At 35.0% G+C, this 23,556-nt stretch overlaps 1 protein-coding gene across 1 annotated transcript; it reads right to left on the minus strand.

Moving 5' to 3' along the window:
* Positions 1–634: 634 nt before the first annotated feature.
* Positions 635–8,288, minus strand: VDAC4 (voltage dependent anion channel 4). The gene is made up of 7 exons (XM_088969051.1): positions 7,986–8,288; positions 5,108–5,187; positions 4,217–4,284; positions 3,380–3,490; positions 3,141–3,227; positions 1,648–1,856; positions 635–1,141 (listed from the first exon to the last, which is right to left on the minus strand). The coding sequence occupies exons 2-7, from the start codon at positions 5,154–5,156 to the stop codon at positions 835–837; spliced, it is 831 nt and encodes a 276-aa protein (XP_088825177.1). The 5' UTR covers positions 5,157–5,187; positions 7,986–8,288; the 3' UTR covers positions 635–834.
* Between the last annotated feature and the right edge of the window lie 15,268 nt (positions 8,289–23,556).

Below are 23,556 nucleotides of genomic sequence, written 5' to 3' on the forward strand. Positions count from 1 at the left end.
TTTATTTTAATATATTTTTCTAATTTTTATATGTTCCATTTTTTTTATATATAATTTTTGATATTTCATTCAGTTTAGATTGGATTCAAACCAGTCCATTTACATTTTAATGGATTAGATTAGATTTGGTTTATATTGGATTGGATCCAGTCCATTTGTAAGTGGACCCGCATTGGACTGGATCGGGTTGGACCAAATCCAGTCCAATTGACACCTCTATTTGTTATTGTCCAAGCATCAGACACATCGACCCACTTTTCGCGCAACAGTATCTAAGGGACTCGAACAAAGAATTCCTTCAACTCCAAACGCAAACACTCTAGTCGGAAATCCAACATGAATGTTTTTTGGTTTTCTTAAATTATGCCAGGTCAAAAATTAACGAAAACGCATAGACCGAGTTAGATCACAGTACAAATCTTGACCGGGTATAAAATTTGACAACAAGACACGGTCTCTGCTCAGACCATATAGGCCTAAAGACACGGTTCTTACTGAGCAAACAATAAAAGAACTCAAATATTTCTACAATAACATGATTCTTGGAATGACAATAGTGTCATAAACAAAGATATCTCGTGATATGCATCGCACATCATGTAAAGTAGCAATTTTTCAGTTTCGGATGCAAAAATAATAATAAACAATCACTATATGAATTTCATCCAAAATTGGGTTCAACTTCTCCCACCATTTTTCTTCAGGGAAAAAAAAATCATAAACCAACTTTGTTTCTCGAAGCAACTGAGAGAAAACCCACCTCGGGTTTAAAAAATTATAGCATGACAAAATTATAATAAAAGTTCATTAAACATAAAAAGAGTATCCCTAATTTTAAGGTTTGAGTGCTAAGGCGAGACCAAACCTGGAAGCCGAACTGACTGCCTTGGGATCATACTCAGCTGAAAAAGTTACCAACGATTTGGGCCTCCATTCCCGCTGGCAAAGAACTGCTAGTTTTCCATTGTCAGAGAATCGTGTCTTCACCATGGTAAAGGGGTCAAGGGAATGAGAACTTCCAAAGGTAAAACTGTTTTGATAGGTGGAGAATCTGTGAGTCAATTCAGCAGCAACAGCAGTTCCATTGATGGGATTCACCAAGTGAACATAAGACGCCTTCAATGTTTCCCCCTTGTCCTCCCTAAATAGATAATAATCAATTTTGCAGAAAACACGTCAGAATTAATAAATGGAAAGTCTAAAAGAATCTTGACTTGATAAAAGCAGAACTTGAGATTCATTCCGAAAATCTATCACATGGACCTTACAGATAAAACAATCACGCATCTGAAGCATTGTCTAGATTTTGCTTCTAGGACAGTTCTAAAGCACATAAAAAGGTCCATCTCTTAAATATCAAAAACTATCACTGACATAATTTGGGGCCAAGAATCCCCTCCTCTCCTACATAATTTGGGTCTTCCACCTCCCACATAAACCATCATCACATGAACCCCCTCCTCTCTTCATGGATAAGGAAACAGGAAAGCTGAACTTCCCCAATGCATGGCATAACAGGATATTCATCCAGAAGACGAGGCAACCACAACCAATACCATGAAATATTCATGGCAGTTCAAAGACCAAATCCATGGTAACTAGGGTATGATACTACAAATGAAATAAGCTGGTTAAACGCCCACTTACAATATGAGTGCAGCAGAAAAATCAGGTTTAAATAGGCCAATTCCAGCATTATATTTAGTCAAAGACGAAGAAGCAGTATCAAAAGCAATTTCACCACCAAAACCAAGCTCCTTGCTGCCAATTGTTGCAGCCAGCTCCAGAAGTGGCGTTGGAGTCAATCCAATGCTAGAATTGATAGAAGCATGAGGATGAATATACCGCACATCTAGCTGACAAATCAAATATGAATGGATTGTTAAGAAAATTCATTGAGCTCAATTTTATATTCAAAGATGGAAGAAATAGAAAAAAACATAATAGTTGCAACATTAATTAGGTATCATTAGACTCTGGTTCTTTCATCACCTTGATACTGTGGACTCTACAATCTTCTTTCCCTTCCTCTTCCACATAGAATGTTAAAGAGCATAAAAGCTACCCAACAAAAGTAGCTTCTACCATATACGGCTTGTTAGTATTGCAATAGGACTATGGTTAGGGATGAACTCCAGACAACTCAAGTATAACTTGCTAAAGACAAACCCAACATGTCTTGAGTCAGGTAATTTTGGGCTTGAATAGATATAGATAAGTATTTTTAAAGTAGGCATTCAAAGTGGTGACCTCTCTCCCAATTTTACCTAATGATGGTCCAGCTATCCAAAGTATTGGGATTACAATGATGTAGGCCTAACTTTTGGTTATTTTATCATTGCACCAAGCAATGTCTCCCATGCTACTTGCATTAAATTTCTTTCATATGTTGAACCAATTCATACAAGAAGCCTCCTTAATCAATCTAACAGAGGTTTAAAGCTACAAAGCACCCATGGAGACACGCAATTTATCTCTTTCTAACACTATTTTCTCTTTTCTTTTCCACTTGATGGTTCTATTCCTCCTTAATTATTTCTCTGAATCATTTGGGTATAAAATTAATATTTCAAATAGAATATAGATATGCCATGGTTTTTAGAAGTTTACATACTACCTAGATTAAAGAAACATAATGCTTGTTCTATACAGCTATTACCCTATCCATTATTCAGATAATATTTTTTATTGGTTCAATATTGAGAGTATATCAAACCCTATAATAATTCAAAACCAAAGACACATGGAAACATTAACACATATGGTGAATTGCTTTATAGGTTTCTAAAGTACCAACCTTGCCTGCTTTTTGATCAGGTATTTTGAAACTAAGTGCTGCTTTGGTGCATGGAAATATTCCAGTGACCGTTACAGTAGTTGAGGCCTATGCAATTAATAATTCACATAGAATATAGATATGTCATGGTTTTCAGAAGTTTACATACTAGACTACAGTAGATTATAGAAACATAGTGCTTGTTCTATACAGCTATTACCCTGTGTCGCTGTTCATTATTCAGATAATATTTTTTATTGGTTCAATATTGAGATTATATCAAACCCTATAATAATTCAAAACCAAAGACACGCAGAAACATAGACACATGATGAATTGCTTCATAAGTTTGTAAAGTACCAACCTTGCCTGATTTGTGATCAGGTATTTTGAAACTAAGTGCTGCTTTGGTGCATGGGAAGATTTCATTGACCGTCACAGTAGTTGAGACCTACAAAGTATCAAAGTTTTTGGTTTACAAAAGAATTTACATAATTGAGTAAATGCTCACCAATGAATGTGATGAGAATGAAAAGAAGCACAAGTAGCCAACAAAACTATAGTTCAAACAGCTAGTTAGCTTAATGGATGTCCCCTCCTTACATTAGAACCAGAATCAACTTTTACATCCACAGTAGTACATCCACTCTTGTACTGTGTACTTATGTCACCAACAAAACGTTGATCCCGCTTCACACCAGTAGCTGTGAATGCCTGCAACATAAAAGTATCATATGGCTCAGCTGAAAGAGAACATGAAAGAAAGAGGTATTGTAATAGAATGTAGATGTCTTACAGTATTGTTCATTAGGAACTCTGTTCAGGAATTTTGTGTTCAGGTAGAAATAACTGATCTCTTTAGGCATGGTTTGTTTGAGTACAATTTCATTTAGGGTCCATTTGGCTCTTGGTAGGAATGGGAATCAAAATCCATCAGAATTGGAATCAGAATGGTCTATTCCTCCCGCGTGTTTGGTTCAGACAGGAATCGGAATCGGAAGCAGCTGAAATGAATTCTCATTCCAGTATGGTTCTCATGAATATGATGATTATCTACAATGGGTCTTAATTGTAACATAATTTAAAACACTTTGGGGGATGGAAAAAGAGCACAAGTACCACTTTGGGGTGATTGGGGTGCTTGGCACTTCATCATTCTTGTAAATACATCCAATTCTTTTTCAAATCAATATAGTTAACAATTACCAATCAAAAAATACGTTCATTTTCTATGCTTATTATGAAGCTAATTGATAATTAAGTGGCAGAAGATTGCTAGCTGCTATGGAACCTAGGGAATTACCCTAGGATTCATGCTTTTTATTAAAAATAACATTAAAAAGTCATCTAGGCAACAAAGTGCCCGTCACCTAGTTTCATCATGGTGTCTAGAAATCCATGATTACCACCACCTTGCAAAGTATACAAATGAGAACATACCATTCCAGCATCACTCAACATTGTCAATGTGAATTTGTGGTCAAAGTTATAGTCCTTGTTTAAAAGGTCTGCAAAGAAGAAAACATGTTTCAATAATACGAATAAATAAGACAAAAACTAGAGATAAGAAAAATGCAATACAGGAACATTTTGCTTGATTAGTTTATTTATCAAAAAAAAAAAACATTTTAGGTTAATCATCAGATGCAGCTGAATAGGAGAGATTACTTTGATGAGGCTAATCATCCCCTAACAAGGCACTCTCCACATGCCCAAAAGCTCCCTAAAAGTTCTTGAGATCTTACTTTTCAAGTGTGTAATAGCGGAAACTTGGCAGTTGTTTGTTTTCACTTTGGCCACAAAGGCCTTAGTTGTTTGTTTTTAAGATTTTTTTTTATAAATATAAGTTTATTTTATTTTATTATGAAAAAAAAATCAATTTAGACTTTGAACCCCTTCTTTTATAAATCACTTTAATACCTAGGGGACCCATCACTCTACTGATTGCTAGGTTGTGCTAACCTGACTTACCACACCAAACAGAGTGGAAAGATGGAACAGGATTCATATAGCCAATATCATATAGGTGGGACAAGAATTACATTAATTGAGTTTTCCTTGAAGTACCACCCTGGTTCATTTTTTTTTTCCTTTGCATGTTAAAACTTCTTTCAAACAAGCAATCTGAATAGACTTCCTCGATGAAAAGTTGATTTGCTATTGCTGCTCCAAAAGAAAAACACCTTTAATATTGACCACATTGAAACAAAATTAATGAATAAAATGTGCTCCAAGGATCAAGTCAACCTCTGCTGACATGTACAATGTGCATTATAACTGGGCAATTCATCAATCAAATCACTTTTTGGTCTGAATGAAAATTCATCTTACCTTTTGCTTTCTTGCCAATATCAGAAAATGGTGCTGGACTGTTGGCCATCTTTAGTCCAAATGAAAAGGTATTCCACAACCTTGTAAAGCAAAAGAGTTAATTAGAAGTAATAGCCTGAACAAGAAACAAACTAATTTGCAAAAAAATGAATAAAAATGAGAAATGGCAAAACTTCAAGTAGTACAAACAATTTAATAAATTTAGCAAGTATCAACAACTAAGGCCTAAGAGAAACAAAAATGATAATATCAAAAAGAAGGTTGAACTCTTATGCCATATGAAATATTACAGTTACAAACAATAACAATAACAACAACAATAACAATAACAATAACAATAACAATAACAATAACAATAACAATAATAATAATAATGGTGGTGGTGATGATGATGATGATGATAATAATAGTAATAATAATGGTGATGATGATGATGATGAATGATGTATAAATGGAACAGGATTCTGTAATCAGGTCAAGTAGGAAGCTTCCATAGTTTTCCAAGGCACCAAAGAGGCTAGGTAACAAAGGTGGTGGATTTTTATAAAATATATAACATGAATCTAGGGTAGTTTCCTAGGTTTAGCAACCAGCAACCATCTTTCACTAATAAGTATCTATAATCTTCATAAAAAAGTATAAACTTCACATTAAAACATAGAAAATCAACATATACATGAAAAGAAAAAGAAAGAAAAGAAAATTTAGAAAAACATAGGGGCTAAGCCCCCTTTTTCCATAAGGAAAGATGAAAAGAAAGGTAGCAATGTAACTTGGGCATGCTAACCTGAGCCTTACAAACCCACCCTGAGTTTTTACATGAGTTGGGCCTGCATTTTCAATGACTGAACCCTAACAAAAAATAAGATAATAAAAAGAAGTCTGTATATAAACCCATAAAATGAATATTTTAGTTTAGTATGTATATTATTATTAGAATCTCAAAAACTAAAGAATATACAAATAGTTCATATGGCCATGAAGAAAATAGGTAGGCAATTTAAGCAAGGCAACCCACCATGGCACCTTGTCACCTAGGTGTTGCCTGTGACCAATCCAGATCTGATTCACTCTTCAGGTACAAATTAACCCCACCGAACCTCAAAATTGGAGTTTTGCTCCATAACTAATAGCCCATTAACTTTTCAAATTTTTATTTTAAAAGACATCAGAAAAAAAGAGAAGAACATGGAAGTCTTTTTAGGCCCCAAACTCAACGGTCAGATGGAAGGCTCCAGGTTCATGTAGAATCCTTTGCCACCAATCCAGACAGTCCATTGAATAGAGAACCCACTAGATTGACCAAGTGTTCATTTCCATCAATATGAGCCCAACACCCCTGCTCTCACCTATTTGTGCCATGGAGAGGATCCAGGAGCAGATCCAGATGGTCCATCAGAAAAAGGAACCCCACTGAGTTGTCCAAGTGTTCAATCACATAGCCCATACAAGCCTAATAGGACCATACCCAACCCTGTATTTGAAATTTGCCTAATTGATAATAGTTGTTCATAGTTTTAATTTTCTTTAACAAAAGAAGATCTATTTTGAACACATGGCAAAGTATTTTAGGGTAAAAGCTTTTTCCATTAACAAAAAGGAAGGGAAGGTAATAAAGTGGCTTTTGCTGAGCCCCAAATTAAGTTCCCATGAGGAGGATTCCTACATGATTTAGTCAATCTCAGTTACCAAACCAGATAGCAAACCTTTCCCTGCATACACACTTCATTACCATTTACCAGAGAAAAAATAGCCTGTTAAACACTAAAACCTAGGCATTTTAAACCACAAAAATCCTAAGTCAATCAAATCTCAAACAGCTAACTCAATTTGAGTAGACTCATACATCAAATCAGTAATCTAGTCACAAACTTCAAAAAAACAGAAAAAATTATAAAATAAAGGAGGATATTTTGAAAAAAAAAACTTTTAAATGGGAAAACAAAATTATAACACCTTGCTTCATTAAAATTAAATAACTTATACATTCATTTTTTTTATGAATGTATAACTTATACATTCATTGAATGACAGCGCCAAGTTGCTAAAAGATAGTGGCGATGATTTATTTTAGTCATGAAATCAGAAACTTAATAGAAGTAGAGGAAACATCCAACTAGAAAGTAAAAAGATCAATTCTCCCTCAAAATCCAGAACTTTCTTTTCAATTTTCGAAGTACAAGAAATATGCATACCTTGTAACAGATAGAAGATGAGTTCATTATGTTTTAAATTGAACTTGACAATCAATATCTCTAAGCAAAATATTAGAAACGAATATGATTATTTTCACAATTTCAGGTTCAACCAGCAGACTAAAGTCATTTTATGAGGCATGCACACCCAGACAAAAGTTGCAACATGGTTTGGGTCGATTAGGTACCTAGAGCTTGATACGTGATCTGACACAGAAAAAGACACATGCTATAGTTCCAATCGTTTGACTATGAAACCATTAAAACTAGAATTGAGACCAAAAAACAAATCTTCAAACAAGTATCTACAGTTCTTCCTTGTTTGAATCGCTATTTAGACCAAATTTCACCATCCGAATTAGCATTAAAGGGCATCGAATCAACATTTGAAGCCCCAAAAAGAAAATCAAAAGAAGCACGCGACAACCAGATGTCGTCTCTCTTCTCCCACTACTTCAACCGAATTAGACCTCCAAACACCATTAATAAAAACCCATCCAAACTTCAAAGATAAACAAAACGTCAAAACCTAATACAGAAAACTCAAAATTGAGTCACACAAACAATTGTGCTCTTCAACTCAACTCACAAACCCTAGAATACACAAACAACCATTGTAAGAATCACAAAGACCTAAAAAACCAAAATGAAGATGAATGTATTATCAAAGAAACAGTTCTTACAGAAACAGCAAAGAACAGCACTGCTGCTGCTGCTGCTGCTGAGGTAATAATAATACAGCCGAGCGAGAAAGCAAGCAACCAATGGAGCGAAAATAATGAAAACTTGGAGAGAGAAATAGAGCGGAAGGTAGAAAGACGGCAGTCAGCGAAAGAATGCTAATATCGAACTAACTTACGATAAAACCCACCGTATTTTAGGTAATGACATTAATGTCCTTACCACAATACCACCTGTTCGTTTTCCTTCCCTCCGTCACTCTGTGTGTCACCCATGACCATGTTATACTTGCGTAAATTTATTATAGTTTGAAAATTGGCTAATGCCACCCTTGTTTCTAACAATTACCTAAAATTTTCAACATTCCATCTGGTTCACATGTGATATCACATGAGCATTATATTTTTTGAAAATCATTAATATACCCTTATATGGTAAAAAATGTCCTTTTTCAGTTTGGGTAGATCGGACATAGACTAGTTCTAATGTTGTTGGAAATCTCCAGAGGTTAGTTCGCACTTGCTTCCACTGGAGAGGATGAAGTGGTTTTGGCAAAGGGGTTTCTACCTATATCTCAGATATGAGATATCTCTTAGATCCCAAAGGGTTTTTGCATATCTCTTAGATAAGGAATTCAGATATGAGGGTCTGGTCTTTGGTGCAAAGACAAACCCTCTATTCCTCCTCCATCGTTGCCCAAGACCCTCTATTCTTCTTCTTCTTCCTCTTCTCTTGTTTTTTTTTCTCAAGAATTCACTATTCACCATTGTCTTGCTCGAAACCAAGGAGGAAGAGGTGGTGATCTCCTCACCCCCTCTTCTCTTTTCTACTAAGTGAGCGATGAAGAAATAGAGATATTTGCACCCCCTAAAAGAGAATACTCTACTTTGAATTGTCCACCATATCTACCATCGATACCTTGATCGTTCTTCAACCTCAAGGTCTAAAGCTTCATCCTAGTTTCACCATTCTCCATTTTCAGCCCAAAGGATCTTTCCCGAATCCAATATGGCATATAGTAGAATCAATTTATTTAAAAGAGTTGAAGCACATTCAGCCCCCTCCTGCACTAGATTTTAATGAGTTGTGCATATACTCGAGGTTAGAATTGCCAAAAGGTGTTAAAATTCTAGAGTTTGTGAAATATAACGGAAAAAAAGTGTTCAAGAGTGCATCAAAGTACACACTATGGAGAGATGTTTCAGCTTGGAGTAGATGAGAAGATCCTTATTCACCTTTTCTAGCGAAGTTTGGAGGGTGAAGTACTAGCATGGTTCACATCACTTGAAGTAGATAAGAAGAAGACTTGGAAACAGGTGGCCACAACTTTTTTGGAGCGATTTAATTATGGCATAGATTTGGCTCCGACAAGAGAGGCAATAGAAGGCATACGAAAAGCGCCTAAAGAAAGTTTTGTTGAATATGCATATTGATGGAGATCTATTGCTGCTCAGTTGAAGACTCCCATCCTTTTGAAAGAAATGATTGAATTGTTTTTAAGCACCCTAGAGCTACCCTTTCTCAACGTTCATGAAATATCAGGATTTCAAGGGCATAGTCATTATTGGTAAGAGAACTAAGCATGACTTTCAATCAGGAAGTCGCGGTCCGACTATAAACCCTCCACCATTTAGTGAAGTAAATGAAGTACAAGCTACTTATCAAAAAGTTAGACCTTCGAGTCGAGTTATAAGCATCCTACTACTCCCTCCCAATCAAATAGAAGGGTTAAGAGAAATCTTACTCCTCTCTCAATGCCACTTTCTCAGTTACTTCCTTGGTTGATACAAGAAAGACATTTGGTTCAACTTTAGCCAAGACCAGTTCCAAATCCGCTCCCTCGAGGGTTCAAATTGAATGTGTCCTATGATTATCATCAGATGCCAGGTCATCCTGCTAACCAGTGTGTTCCTCTCTAGCTTGTAGTACAAAATCTTATCAATGGTGGAACCCTTTAGCTTTGGCAGCATATCACATGTTTTGATCCTTTTAATTTTGTATTCCTTGCTTTGTGTTAAACATTGTAAATAACCCAAACTACACTCGGTCTAATCCCTTGTGAGGGGTACATAGGCAGCCTAAGTAGTGGCACTTGGGTTCAACTTGAATAGTAAAATAAAAATGAAAGTTTTATAATCATTTGAAATTTCATAATCTAATCTTTTAGGTCTAAGATTCTTCATACTTGTTAAGCAACCCTAGGTTGCCTCCTTGATAGGTCCTACCCTACCTTAGCCATGCCATTTATAGCATGTTTTCTTATATTTCATTCACTTCACCAATGACACACACACACATACACACATACACGCACACACATACATACATGGGTTTTCCCTTCATATTGTTTCATGCATGTGATATCCATTCTTCGAGCTTCAATGCTCCTTAGGATGCAAATAAAAAAGAGGAATGTAAGAAAGGAAAGAACATAATGAGATTAAGTCAATGGTGCACTTGTTAAGAAATCTCTTGTCATTTCGATCCCATCCCAAATAATTCCAATCTACCCATCATCTTCCCAACCAGTATCATATGCATTATCCTTTGCTCTAGCCCAAATACCTCAAACAAGAAAAGAAGAAAAAGGGTCCTCACCCATTTACCATGCTCTCATGCTCAATTGTTACCCTTCCTTATTTCAAAGGGATATCTTCGACCATTAAAATGGAAACCACCCTAGTACCGAAGTCGAAGAAGTACAATGAAGATTATTTTATGCTTATCACGGGGGCCTAGGCATAGAACCGATCATTGTTGGGTGTTGAAATTTGCTATTTAAGGTCTTATCGACAGGGATTTATTTGATCCCACTAGGGAAATTCCAAACATGGCACCACCGATGCCTAAGAAGCTGATTCGCTAAAAGATGTCATCGCCTTTGTTTTTGTTGTATTAGTACTGCTTTTCAGTTATTCCTTTATGTCTTGCTTTTACCTTTTTGTAGTTTAGAAATGAATATGGTCATTAGATGACTCATCTTTTGAATTAATGAAAACTTTACTTAGCTATTTCATTTTATTGTTTTGCCTTTTGTGCTTCTAAAAAAGCAATGTGTTTTAAAGAAGGGGACTTCCCAAACTAGGAAAGAGATAAAACCGCCATTTCCCTTGAGAAGAATGCATGAGTAGGCCTCAAGGCATAACTTTGTAAAAAATGATTATTAATTGATGGCCCATTGATAGAAATGTCTAAGGAGATGGGAGTAATCCTATCATTTCAAAATAATAATATCCATTTCTGACTATGTCGACAAATAAATCAATCATTGATAGCTCAAACTAGGGTAGTCATAAGGTTGAAATCATTGCAAGGGGGTATGCACTCTTTTTTTGATATGTTTCTTGAACTAGCATAGAATGTAGGCGTCGTATTTACCTAGTGCTTTGCTGATGAATCTAGGAAAGGATTGGACGACATTATCGACTGCTTATTCCCTAGATGTCATGATCATTGATAACATTAGTAGTTAGCCTATTGAGCTGATTTCATTGGACCTTTTTCTTTGTTAAACCAAGCAAAGTTCCAAGATGCTTCTTTCCAAAGGGCTATAAAAATTTTAAAAGAAAAGAGAGAAAAGAGAAAAATGAAAAAGAAAAGGAGGGGGGGGGGGGAGAATCACTTTCATTCAAATAACCTCAAAATTTCTAAGTGTGTAAATTGTAAAATGACATAAATACCCTTGAGTTGGTTAAACTCAAATTATGCTTGACATGTAGTTCTTTCCTATGGGTTATGCATTTAATGAAGAAATGATGGGAGGCCCTCTTTTGGCCTATTGCTTTATCCCTTTTCGTCAAATCTTCTTTATTATTCATTTTGCTAGTCATCTCTTTGAGCCTTTATAGGAACTAATCCTTCAAATAAACCCTCTTAGAAGGCAAATGTCATATGTTTAATGGTGTGTAAATCTCAACAAGTTTTTCTTTTTTTCTTTTTTGCAAAAAAATGAGAAAAAAATGAGGTCTCAAAGAAAAGCTAGAATAATCAATTGCTACAAAGAATAAAGAGAAGAACAAGTAAGAAAAAAAAAACTAGGGCAGATGTGATGATCAAATCGATGAGATATTGTTCTATAGTGACATCCGTTCTTGGTTTTTATTTTAACATTATTAATTTACATTTCATTCTATAATAAAGTCCTCATTGATCACCTGGGTGCTCAACTCAGAGTATTAAAAGACATGAAGAGCAATTTGTTTCATTTATGATTACGAGAATGTTTGATTGAGGAAAAATAAGAGTACAAGAGCATAATTTTGAATAAAGCTTTAAATATGGATTCAAACATCCAATACTTATTATAGTTTAAGTTTCTTAAGCCTTTTATCCCTTGTTTTAGAACTGTTGGCATTAGACAGACCTGAATGGGTTGGCAAAAAATGAAGAAGAAAAGAGAAAAAAGGGAAAGAAGAAATCAAGCCTAATGATTCTTTAAATCTAGGTAAAAATGGTAAAATAAAAAAAGAGAAAGAAAGTCTTCTTGTTAGAAGTGTGATGCATCAGGAAAATTGATATCAAAGACAATGAAGTTGTCAATTATTAGGAGCATGACAAAATTATCTCTTAATTTAGTTTGAGCAAATCTAGCTTCTTCCCTCATTTGAGTGCACCATCGACACCAATTTCATTAAATCATCAGTTTTTTAGTGCAAAATTGAGCGGTTATCCTCTTCGTGAGTGTTCATTCTTAATTCATCCAAACTGGGCCAACCTCTTTCGATGGGTGTTTCTCAATATGAATCTTTGATCAACAATCATTCATATCCAATGTTTATGTTTTTGAGATTTGAAATATGTTGATCATTACTTTCTAAAAAAGAAATAGCTATTTGTATTTCTTTTTCGAGTTTGGCAAAAATCCCCAATGGAACTTTACCTTTGAACATCCATTACTTTGAATCATCTGAATATGACATTTTGCATTGTGTTTTTCTTAATCAATTGATTAATTAAAAGTTTCTTTTAAAAATCATTCATTATATAATGAATTATATTTTTTTTAGTTAATCATATCATGCTTTTTAAAATCATTTAGCTTCTAGATAGCCACATCATTTCCCACCTTATGACATAGAAATTATTGTTTGATCATAATAATCATATTTGTTTCAAAGTCCGTTACGGCATTAAAGTCCTTCATGGCACCAAAGTTACTCGTGGCAGAATATCAATGTTTTGTGGATAATTGCATCATAGCATAACACATCCTAGATATAGAAATCATCACTATTTCAGTTTAAGATCATTACCTTATCAAGCTTTAGTCGAAACAATTCATGTGAGTCAAATCTGTTTCGAAGTCCCTTATGACATCAAAGCCCGTTACGACAGTAAAATTACTCGCGACATCAAAGTCCCTTGTGGTAGTAAAGTCCGTTACAACACCAAAGTCTTTTGCGGCAAAATATCAATGTTTCATTGGTAATTTCATCATGACGTAACATTTGCTTTGTGGCATAACACATTATAAATGTAGAAATCATTGTTTCAGCTAAAGATCATCACTTCCTTATCAAGTTTCAATTTAAAATTACTCATCTAGATTAAATCTTATCAAAGTCTATTATGTCATTAAAGTCCCTTGTGGCTAAGATTCAATATTTTATTACTTATTTCCCAACATACAATGGATTGTTATTTGCATTGTGGCATAACATATATCAAATATAAAAATCACTTGTTTAGTAAAAAAGAGAAAAATCATCATTAGTTGCTCGTTTGAATTATATCTGCCTCAAAGTCCATCATGGCATCAAAGTCCATTACAACATTAAAATCTTTCATGACGCTAAAGTCTCTCATGGCTAAAATATCAGTATTTTATTGATAATTGCTTCATGGCATAACATGGTTCTTGTTGAATTGCTTATAATATAACATCGTTGTTTAGTTAAAAACCATTCATCTTAATTAAATTCGTTCCAAAATCACTTATGTCATCAAAGTCTGTTATGACAATAAAGTCTTCCATGGCATCAAAGTCCCTCATGACATCAAAGTTCTTTATGGCATTAAAGTCCGTTACAGCAACAAAGTCTCTCGTGGTGAAAAAATTAACATCAATTTGCATAATGACATAATGTAATTTTTGTATTTCCCCGACTTATAGTGGATTGTTATTTGTGTTGTGGCATAACACACCTTTTTTTATTGTCAATGTCTTTATTTCAAATTGAAGCATATCATATCATGATAAATATAAAAATTGAAAACTAAAAGTAAAAATTGATGATAATGAGAGCTTGGTAGTATCTCCTTCACCACCTTCTAAGCGTGTGGCAGCATGTCTAGAAGCATTTCAACCATCTACTATCCTATTAGTGTGTTGAATTTGTGAATTCCCCACCATCGCTAAGGAGTATAAGCGAGAATACTAAATGGAGAAATCACATTTAATCATGCATTATTATGAATACTGCCACACACTCAAAGGCACAACACTTTGCACTCTCATTAGATTTTTCAAGTGTTTTGTTGAGTTTTCAAGTGTAAATTGCTACCACATGGAATGATACCTCTCACATGAAAGAAGATAAGCTATGCTATATCAACCACATGACCTCTGTTAATGCCTTTCTTTTACGGTAAATGTATCTTGATTCCGAATGTTCTTGATACCTAAGAGATGTCATTTTTCCAATAATAAAATGGCCTGAACATAATAAAACGATGTTGCAAAGGAATTTTTCTTCTTCGCCTCTTCATTCACTTTAACACTCTTTCCTCACTTTTCCCCTCTTCCAAGCTTTCCCCTCGCAAAAATCTTTGTGTGCTTCTTTTGATATTTGTTGTTTCGTAATTCCATACCTTACAATAAAGAGGGGTAGATGTCAGCACCCAATTTTTACTCGGTCTGCCACTTGAACTTCCAATTTACCCCAAACATCCGATCGAACTCATCCAACCTCTCTGAAACACCAAAAGCCCCTAAATCAACCATTTAAACCCATCTGATACCAATCCGATGACCCCAATCAACCCCCATCTACACTTTTAGCCTTAGATTAGACATCACCATCAGACTCAAGACCTCTCAAAATAACTACCCATAAAATTTTAGCTTAAGATTCCTCTATTTACCCCTTCATCAAGAGAAGATTCTATTTCAATCTCTCATTAATCAAAACACTCGGCACCCAGATTCCCTTGATCTTAACACATCCGAACTTATCAAACCACACCATTAATATCTAGATACATCAAAACACCTACCCATAAAATCTCAATCCCAGACTCCTTAATTTGCCCTTTCATCAAACCAAGATTTTGTTTTGGATCATCCTGTTGACCCAAATCCATTCGATCTTGAACCCCAGACCAATCAGACATTACCACAAGATCCCAAATACCCTAAAATACCCACCTGTAAAACTACGGCCCAAAATGCCTTTGTTTGTATTCATCATACTAAGGTTCCATTTCGAAGCCTCAGATCTATTGAACCACTATTCTTTCAGATTCTAGACCCAATTAGGCCTACCAAACCCTACCAATCAGGCAATCACCTTTGGTTCCAAACACAACCTTAGGGGGAAACAAGATAGTGAAAGGAAATAATGATGGGGAAAAATAGATAAAAAAATAAAATACACAAAAAAAAAGGATGAAACAATGGTAATATGCTAATAAAAAATTGGGTGTTGGAATGGGTGAAAAAGTTACTAAATAAAAAATATATATAAATAAAAAGAGAGGGAAGTGACTAAGTTACTAAAATGGAAATGAAAACAACAAAATTGAAATAAAAAAGAAAATTAAAAAAATGAAAACCAAGAATACACAAAAAATATAAAAAATAATAAAAAGATAAAATAAACAAATAAAATATATATATATGTAAATATTAATAATAAAAAAATATATAATAATTCTACAAAACAAATAAACAAATAGGGTTCTATAAGGAAATAATAAAATAAGGAATTAAAAAAATATATATAAAAACAAAAAAAGTATATATAAATATAATAAAATTAAAAATTAAATAAAAATATAATTAGGGGGAGCTTTCTCGTGTTGTTTTATTTATTGATTTGAATTGCTCTGTCTTTTAATCATGCTTATATGTCCATGCTTGTTTGGACCCCCATGTGGACCCCGCGTATTGGACCTAGGAGAAGGGTGCCTAACCCCTTCTCTCTCCCATCCAAGTCTTGTCAGAACTGGTGTAACCGGTGCCTTGGGTTTAGAGTCACTATTGAACCAAAATGAGTTTTTGATATACTTCCTGTAGGTGCCATCACCTCCATTTCTATAATTGATGGGTGGCGACTTTGTTTTAGCCCAAGTGAGCCATTTCCCGATGCTCACAGCCTCCATATCGTTGAGTATTGGACTGTATGCATTAATATGATAGTATACTAGGCTAATATGCTCGATTGGAAGGATACACTTCCAATCATAGCGCATCTCGTATTCAGGCCTTCCGATATTGAATGATACGCCCTGTATCATATCAATACCTTAATCCTTGGGCTGAATACGAGTTAGTCCATAATGATCCCTCGGATTCTGTTGAATGTGTAAAATACCTTCAACAACACTTTGAGAAGTAAAAGCTAAATCAATTTCAAATGAGAATCAGACATAAGTATGAAATAATCAGGTCTAACATCTTGAGTGGAGGGACTCTTCTAGACCTAGACTTAGTGATGGGTGAACTCCTTAGGGAGGAAACTAAACTCTTGACTATTGCAGGACTTGATGGAAATAAATTTGATATTGGGGCTGATACTACTTTCATTGCCCATGGAAATAAGAAACCGGCCAATAAGGATGCTTCTAAAATTCAATGCTATGAGTGTAAAGGGTTTGGCCATATTGCTTTACATTGTAAAAAGAAAAATGTGTACAATTATTGTAAGCAACATGGTCATATTATTCCAGAATGTTCTATTCGACCAACTAAAGGTGTCAGAAAAAGAACCAACATCTTACTAAGTGACTAAGAGCCAGACTTCTAATATCACCCCTACTAAGTCTAATTCTTATATTAAAGGTGAATCATGCGCTTTTATGGATAAAGAGGAAATTTGATAAGTAATATATTCTACTATCTCTTCTGCTTTCTATGCTATTAGCTTTATCTAGTGAGTTTTCTAATTATTGTTCTTCCTCGTCTCCTATTTGGATTATTGATTTGAGAGCTACCAATAATATGATTGGAGCCTACTTAGAACCCTTAAATAGCAACACTAAAACCTATCACAAGCATATTGTTGCTGCTAATAGTAAAAAATTAGACATCATTGGTAGTAATGATTTGTCCTTTAGGCATTTTCCCTCTTCTTCCCTCTCCCTTACCAAGACCTTGTCCCAAATCTTACTGCAAACATTATTTCAGTTGGACAACTTGTTGATGAAGGTCATTTTTCTGAAGGGATGAGAGATCCATCGTATGGATGCCCAAATCTTGTGAAATTAGGTGGGCGAATTTCAAAAAAAATTCTCTCCCTTCAACTGGGAATCGCATTCCCTATTTAGAAAATCATATTTTCAAGGATCAATCTTGAACCATAAATTGAACCAGATCTGAACAAAAGACAATAGGAGATGATTATACCTGATACAGAGAAATAATATCTCCCAACGAAGGTGTTCACGCCCAAGGAATGATCCAAAGACTGCTCTCACTAAAGATGGCGTAGTGTAGGGTGGAGCAGAATCAGTAGTGTTTTCTAATCTGATGTTCTTGTGTTTTTTTTTTTGTCTAAAGGCTGCCGCCCCTTCCTTCTTTTGTAACATTAAATGATCAGCTCCTAATCTCATTAAAAGTTGCTGATCATATTTGGATCAGACATCCCTTTAGGTGATAAGGATAAACCCTTATCTTATCTGCAGATTAGATCAGCCTTCTCCTAATATCATTAGGAGGTTTCCAGATCTGAATCACATTCAGATATGGACTCTCTGAGTGGATAGGGTTAAGACCCTATCCTATCTACTAATCCATTCCTAGAATTCGCCCCATATTTAACTACCTAAATTATCCCAGTTCGAAATTGGGTTTAGGCCCATTAAGGTTATGCGCTCACTTAGCCTTCCTAACTACTGCCCAATTGGCTTCCTTGTATGGTGTAGGACCCAAACATTGATCTACACATCAGCCACATGGGTTCAACCCAGCCTTTGTTACAAGGCATGGCCGAATACACTGTTATGGACAATGCACTCTCTGAAACCCATCACATGGGCTCTATGGGCCCAACACTTACCCTAAGTGGTCCCTAGGCCAAGCCACCTTGTAACACCCAAGGATTGTGGGCAGATGCAAGATTAGCCCATCAGGCATTACCCAGAATCTTTAAAATTTTTCTCTCTTTTGATTTTTTGGATTTATTTTTTATATATTTTTTGACTCTTTATTTTGATTATTTTATATATTATTTATTTATTTATATTTTCTATTTCCTCTTTTTCAAAATTTTGGATTTTTTTTTATTTTCTTATATGTGTACTTGTGCCTAATCTTCCTATCATTTTTTTTTATTTATTTAGTTTTTTATCTATATATTTTATCCTATTATTCTATTTCTATTTTAGTTTTTTTGGACTCTTGACATTTTATTTACTTTTTGTTTTGTTTTTATATATTTTTATTTTATGTTATTATTTTTTAGGTGGGCTCTACAAGGGGTATGCAAGCAAACTTAGTTGAGTGGTTGAAGTCCTAAATGACTTGGCTAACACATGGAATGTAATGCATGAGGGGAGGGTTAACACCTAGACTCAAACGACTCCAACAAGTAGGGGTGGATTCGAGTCGAGCCAAGCTAAATAGTACTAGGGTCGAGCTTGGCTCGAGCTCGGTTCGAGCCAGAACCTTGAGCTTGAGCTCGGCTTGAGTCAAAAGTTCATAAACTCGAGTTCGACTCGGCTCGAGCTCGATTTTAAGAAAAAATATTTTATAAAAAAAATTATATATATTATATAATTTTTTTTAAATTTAAAAAATTAAAAATTATAATAATTAATAGTTATAATATTTTTATTATATATATATTATTTTCTATAATTTTATATTACATATATATTCGAATCGGCTCGCAAGTCGAGCTCTAATAGGCTCGTGTTCGGTTCGTTTAATAATCGAGCCATTAAATTAAGCTCGAGCTCGGTTGAAACAGAGTTGAGCTGAGCCGAGCTCGAGTAGCTCGTGAAAAGCTCGGCTTGTTGCCACCTCTACCAACAAGGTTGCTAGTCTTCGAACCTCCATCCATTGGACAAATGGGCTTCTCTAGTTGGTGGCTGGTTGAGAACCATCAGCTTGGCCAACAGATACTTAGATCGCATGGCCTAGGCTTCCAACCCTCTCCTATAGGACGATAGGATCTTAGATCTAATGCAGGATGATGTGTAGAGTGTGCATAAGCAAATAAAGAACAATAGAAATAAAGTAGTAAATAACTATCTAATTATCAGAAAATGAGTAATTATTACTAAAACAAAAGGAAATAACGCATAAGCATGCATATATACAAAAAAATAGCAATCAAGCCCAAACAGTCCCATGTGGGCCCCACTTATGGTCCAAGAACTCACCAGTGGAGTTGCTAGTCTGTGAGTGTTGGAAAACGGCTCACTTGAGGCTGAAATGGAACCGCCACCCATCAGTTATGGAATTAGAGGCAATGGGCCCTTCGAGAATGATTTTCAAAAATACTTCTCTTGGGTCCAATAGGTGGGGCTCACATGATATTCCAAATAAGCATAATCACAAATATACAATTATTTAATTGAATAAGAGCAAAACAAAGCATTTTGTCTTGAGATTCTCTCCTTTTTTTTTTTTTTTCATTTTGTCTTATTTGAATTTAACTTTATCAATTGTTTATGTTACTTCCTTATGAAACTGTACTTGATTTTATGAGATTGTTTTTATTATTTTGTTATTATCTTTTTATTTTTTTATCTTTTATATTTTTTTTGTTTTTTTTTTAATTTTCCCTCTCCTTTTTTGATTTTTATATTTTCTCTATTTCAATTTTTCTTGTTTCCCTCTTCAGCAACTTACTCTCCCCGCTTGTCAACGAAATATGTTCGGGCCTATTGAATTAACCTCCCCATATCATCCTTTTTGCCATTTTATTTATTTATCTACTTATTTATTTATTTCTCACTTTTAGTTATTCCTTGAATCCTTTCCCTTTTTTCTATCGATCAAGTTAACTGATCCTCTGGCCGATCACTCTTCTCTCACAGAATCTGCAATCAGAGATATCTCTGAATCTCTGCTTTGGTATCACATCCACGTAATCACTCTTAACTCTCTAGGTTCAATTTGAGTACAAATACAAACAAAATAACATAAAATATAAGGTTTTGCACTCTACATAATTCCATTTGTATTCCTTCCAAACTGAGCATTATAATTTTTTTTTATTTATTTCTTATTCTGAATTAGAGGAGATGACTGTTCACTGGCCGAGGGATATCTCGGTTATAGTCTTCTCCGGTTGAGACTCAACCGAAAGAATCGTTTTGAAGCAATGCACCCGATCAATTTGAAGCATTAACGAGCATTATACTTGAATTAAACTGTTGAGAAGAAAACTGCACTGCCTAATCACACCATTAACTAATGAAAACAAGATTTCGATTGGCACCAAACAAATGAGGAAATAATTGAACAGTGAATGACAGAAATACGATAACTTGAGACATGAAAGCATATTTTCTAAATAAAGAAAAGAAGAGAAAAAAAAAAAAACGAACAATAATAATAGATAAACAAAGACACATGGCGATCCTTCTCCTCATCACATTCGTTATCAACCACAAAGTTTATAGAGGTCAACTCTATATAGCTTCATCGCCATCTCTCATGGCCGATACCCGAATGTAATACCAGAGAAAAACAAAGGATGATGATAAAGGAAAAACATGGAGCAACGATAGAAATTAAGAGTAAGGAAACTAGAAAATAAAAGAAAAGACAAGTTGCAAGTCGGGTTAGGACATATCTGAGTTGTGTTCTGACCTGAACGCAATCGGTGCTGCGAGAGAGGTTTGGCTAGTTCTATTCCAATTGTTTGTCCTTAGAAGGCGACTTCCAACAGAAACTTGAACCAGCACTGTGATATCCTCTTCTGGAAAACGGTAACGAATCACCGAAATCTGCTTGAGAATGCCACTGTGTTCTCGCCTTAAGGATGAAGAAGATGAATGGTCGACTTTGGGGAATTCTTGGGATTTGAGCAAAAAATAGAAGAAGTAGAAGGAGAAGAAGAGGTGGAGAGAGATGTCAGAGCAGAGGGAAATGATGGGGAGGAATTAGATCGCCGCTATCGAGAGTTGCAGCGGCGATCTGAAAAAGAAAATAGAGGATGAAAAACAGAGGAGGGGGATTAGGAGAAAGAGATGGGAGGATAAAGAGAGGAGGATCGGTCGGAGTAGTCCAGAGAGAAGAAGAATCGCTATCATCGCTACTTCTGTTATCGTCGAGAGGTAGACGATGAACAGTCTTTCTCAGATTTCAAAGATTAAAAAAAGAAGAGAGGAGAAAGAAAGAGGGAGAGAGATCGGCGGTGATTGGTGGGGTTAGGGGCATTTTGGTAATTTTAATTAAAATATTAAAAAAAGAAGGGATTGAATAGTGTATTTGCTTTAATAAAAAAATTTAGGTTGGATTTATAGGTATGGTTAGGGGCATTTTGGTAAATTTCATTAAAATATTAAAAAAAAGAAGGGATTGAATAGTGTATTTGCTTTAATAAAAAAATTTAGGTTGGATTTATAGGTATGGTTAGAGGCATGTTGGTAATTTTCGATAAACTAGATTAAACCGGGTCCGAGGGTCAAACCGAGGTTTTTGGTTCAATGATGGGGTGGTTCTGAGTAAAAAAGTGGAGGGTTGAGACGGGTCTGACCACAGAGAGTAGGTTTGTGTCTGAATTGTCGAGATTGGCCAAAATAGAATTTTTTCAGATGAAAGGGTAAATTTGGGTATTTTTGGCTAAAATTTGGTAGGGTAGGGTTTTTGGACATTTTGATTTGATTGGTGGGGTTGGATTGGGCCAAATAAGTTCAGATCATGATTATCTATGAAAGCACTGGTTTAGTCATTATAGGGTTTCGAAATAGTCTTAGAAGGTCAAGATCATAGGAATTTGGATTAACGAGATGTTTCAAAATGGAATCTTATTTTGATGAAAGGGCAAATGGGGAATTTGCGTTTATAACTTTATGGGCAGGTGTTTTGATGTATCCAGAGTTTAATGGTGTGATTTGATCGGTTCAGATGTGTTAAGATCAAGGGAATCTATGTACCTAGTGTTTAGTTTAATAAAAGGCATCAAAATAGAATATTCGCTTGATGAATGAGTAAACGAAGGAACCTTGAGCTAAAATTTCATGAATAGGTATTTTGGGATGTCTTGAGTTATGGTGGTGACATGGTGTCTGATCTAAGGGTAAAAGTGTAGATGGGGGTTAATCGAGGCCATTAGGTTTGTATCGAGCAAATTTAATGACAGATTTAAAGGCTTTTGGGCTGAAAGTTGGGTTCTATGGGTTTTTGGCCATTTTAGAGACGTTGAATGGATTTGATTGGGTGTTTGGGGTAAATTGTAAGTTCAAGTGATGGACCAAGCAAAAATCAGGTGCTAACACATATTATCCCGAAGCCTGTTCTTTTCAACCTCCTCTTTTATTCAATTGTGGGCATTTTAGAGAGGTTTGATGGATTTGATTGGGTGTTTGGGGTAAATTGTAAGTTCAAGTGATGGACCAAGCAAAAATCAGGTACTGACACACATTATCCCGAAGCCTGTTCTTTTCAACCTCCTCTTTTATTCAATTATGGGCCTATGTTGATGCTGATTGGGCAAATTGTCTCGACACCTTATTTCTTGAAAATGCAAGAGACAACAGTCTCCAAGTCCTCTACAAAAGCGAATTATAGAGCTATGTCATTTGTGTATAGTGAAATTGTTTGAATATAATCCCTCTTTGATGATCTCGATGTTCATCTTATTACTTTGACTCTTTATGCTGAATTGTCACTTTATCCAAGGCCATGACGAAGGCAAATTGATGTCATTTTTACCATGACAAAGGCAAATTGTCATTTTATGCAAATTGATGATTTTTTTACCAAGGCCATGAGGAAGGCAAGACATCTATTTCTTGTGGGCAAAAATTTTGATGCTTATGACTTAACATTAGTGTGAGAGGAGTGTGGAGAGTATTAATGTATTCTAATGTCATAGCATATTGTATTGTATCTTTTCTTACTATATTTTTCTCTTTTAGCCCTATAAGGGCCTTCTTGCAATCCTTTTAGCCCATAAGGACTTTCTTGTAAATTCTTTATGCTCATACGATACGAGCTTAATCGTAAACATTCATAATATAATAAAGGCTCTTTGAGGGTGGGGGTCGAATTCATTCTTTGACACAATGACACCTGGTGGTGCTAAACTCTACCGTTCATCCTATTGACACATCTCCATTTCAATATAATTATTTTTTATTGATAATTATAATTTAATATAAATGCATCTATTGTTAATGAATTAATGGAATAATGGAGAGGAGAGAATTAGTGGCATGAGTTATTGTAAGAAAGAG

The sequence above is a fragment of the Nelumbo lutea genome, chromosome 2 (assembly GCF_056320005.1).
Source record: "Nelumbo lutea isolate HS-2025 chromosome 2, American lotus-T2T, whole genome shotgun sequence".
NCBI classification, from domain to species: Eukaryota; Viridiplantae; Streptophyta; class Magnoliopsida; order Proteales; family Nelumbonaceae; genus Nelumbo; species Nelumbo lutea.